A 2,202-nucleotide genomic window follows, 5' to 3' on the forward strand; every position below is an offset into this window, starting at 1 on the left:
GGCTCAGGCTCCCCACATACAGCTCTTCTCAATATGGTGGAGTCAGAATCTTTTCGTCTCATTAACTCTTCTCTTCTTACTGGCTCCCTTCAACCTCTGTCTCTTCGCCGCAACGTTGCATCTTCATCTCTTTTCTGTCGCTACTTCAATGGTCATTGCTCCTCTGAACAGTCTCCTTGCATCCCTCCACCTCTACGACAAGTGTGTAGCACCTGTCTGCCAACAAACTCTCATCCCTTGTCTGTCCGGCTCTCTAATGCAAGAGTTAACCGTTATTCCCAGTCCTTCATTTATGCAACAGGTCAACACTGGAACTCTCTCCCTCTGTCTATATTTCCTACTTCCTGTTATCTCCAGTCTTTCAAACGGAGTGTGTCCAGGCATCTCAAAATGAACGGATCTTGAATTTGGCTCTTTTTTGTACTGTTTTTGTTTATTTCTTGGAAGGAACGGTTTATGGGCTCCTGGCTTTTGGTTCCTTATTTCTTGCATAAAATGTGTGTGTGTGTGTATATATATATATATATATATATATATATATATATATATATATATATATATATACAGGGTGTTCCAACACCTTAGCCCCCCCCTGCCCAGCTTAATTAAAAATGGTAGAAAGGAAACAAATATATGGCAGAATAGCTGTATTAATTGCCAACACATGTGCACACTTGTAAGAATTTATATCAATATTTGGTGTGCCCACCGGCCGCCGCTCGAACTGCTTCCAATCGTGCCGGGTAAGATTCCAGGAGTGACACAAACAACTCACGGTCGAACTCCATTTCTTCGAGGACATTGGCCACAGTAAGCAGGAGGTCTTCCCCGGCGTTCTGGAGACGTTGTTCAACCCTGTCCTTAAGTATTGCTCCCAAATGTTCACAGGCGTTGAGGTCAGGCGATGCTCCGGGCCACTCATCATTTCCGAAAAAATCAACTTTGTTTGCCTTCAGAAGATTTTGCGTTGCCAGAGCACTCATGCACGGAGCTCGATCGTGCAGAAATGTGGTTTCCTTGATGCTAAGGACATTTTCTGAGCTTTTTAGGAATGGAATGACATGTTGAGTCAACACAATGTCTCGGAAGTATCTTCCATTCCATGAGTGTCCTTGTTCTTTGACGACCCACATCAACCTTTTCGCCGTGAACATCAAAAAGATACCAACACATCGTTCAGATTTTGATCTCTCTCGAATCTTCAGTTCTTGCGGAATGTCATCAGTGTTAAGAGCCCAAATTCTGTCGTTCTGAAAGTTGGGACGACGAACCTCATAAATAAAAAATTCATCTGAAGGAGCCAAGAAAAGGAAATTATCTGTTGTCCACTCGCTCAAAAACTCACAAAACCACATGCGATCCTCCACATTTTTCTGCGACAGTTTTGGCGCTGGAACCTGATGAAAAGCCTTGGCACCAATGGAGTGAAGAAACCTGTGGATGCTTGCAAGACTCTTTTTCTTCCCTCGAATCCGTTCAATCTCCTTTTGAAGCCCGCGGATACTTTTTTTCTCTCTAGCAAGCGACTCGGTGATGAGTTCCTTGCTTTCCTGAGACAAGCTTTCTGCCACTTGAGCAGGCCGGCTGTCCATCTCGCAGTCAAATGGATCACGATTCCAATTACGTTTGACAAAGTCTTCAGATCTCTTCAAGTATCTGGCAACCCAGGATCGGGATATGGTTCCTGCCGGCTGATCTTTGGCGATGCGAAAAGTGATGGCCATAATGCAGCATATCCACCTCAATTTCTCTGAATCATTCACCAAAAACATGTTTCACAAAATCTGTAATAAAAAGAGAAATAATTATTAGATTACCATAAAATTTGATATTTGAATAAGCAATTAAATGTACTTTCCTACTGTATTAGTGATTTTAGTTAGTGACGACCCAGTTATGCTGCGCACGGGGGGGGCTAAGGTGTTGGAACACCCTGTATATATCTATCTATCTATCTATTGCCAGACGCCTCAATCTCGTTTGGGGTGGCCACAAGCAAATCGCCTCCAAGTCGCCCTGTCCCCCGCCATTTCACTCCCCTGCTCCCAACTCACCCCCCCCTCTCTCATATACCTCTCCACCCCATCTCTCCATCTCATCCTCGGCCTCCCCCTCCCTCTTTCCCCCTCCACCTCACTCACATACACTCTCTTCGTCAGTCTTTCACCCTCCATCCTCTCCACATGGCCAAACCACCTCAGT

General features: G+C 44.7%; 1 protein-coding gene across 1 annotated transcript; it reads right to left on the reverse strand.

Annotated features, from left to right (window-relative positions):
• Positions 1–689: 689 nt before the first annotated feature.
• On the reverse strand, positions 690–1,724 carry LOC145399711 (uncharacterized). Its single transcript, XM_080272258.1, has one exon. The coding sequence runs from the start codon at positions 1,722–1,724 to the stop codon at positions 690–692; it is 1,035 nt and encodes a 344-aa protein (XP_080128384.1).
• Positions 1,725–2,202: the final 478 nt, after the last annotated feature.

The sequence above is a fragment of the Coenobita brevimanus genome, chromosome 50, assembly GCF_032717465.1.
Source record: "Coenobita brevimanus isolate Jiangsu-jjx chromosome 50, ASM3271746v2, whole genome shotgun sequence".
Lineage (NCBI taxonomy): Eukaryota > Metazoa > Arthropoda > Malacostraca > Decapoda > Coenobitidae > Coenobita > Coenobita brevimanus.

Excerpts from the sequence above, each read along its gene's own strand:
- LOC145399711 (XM_080272258.1), bottom strand. The coding sequence starts at position 1,724 with ATGGCCATCACTTTTCGCATCGCCAAAGATCAGCCGGCAGGAACCATA.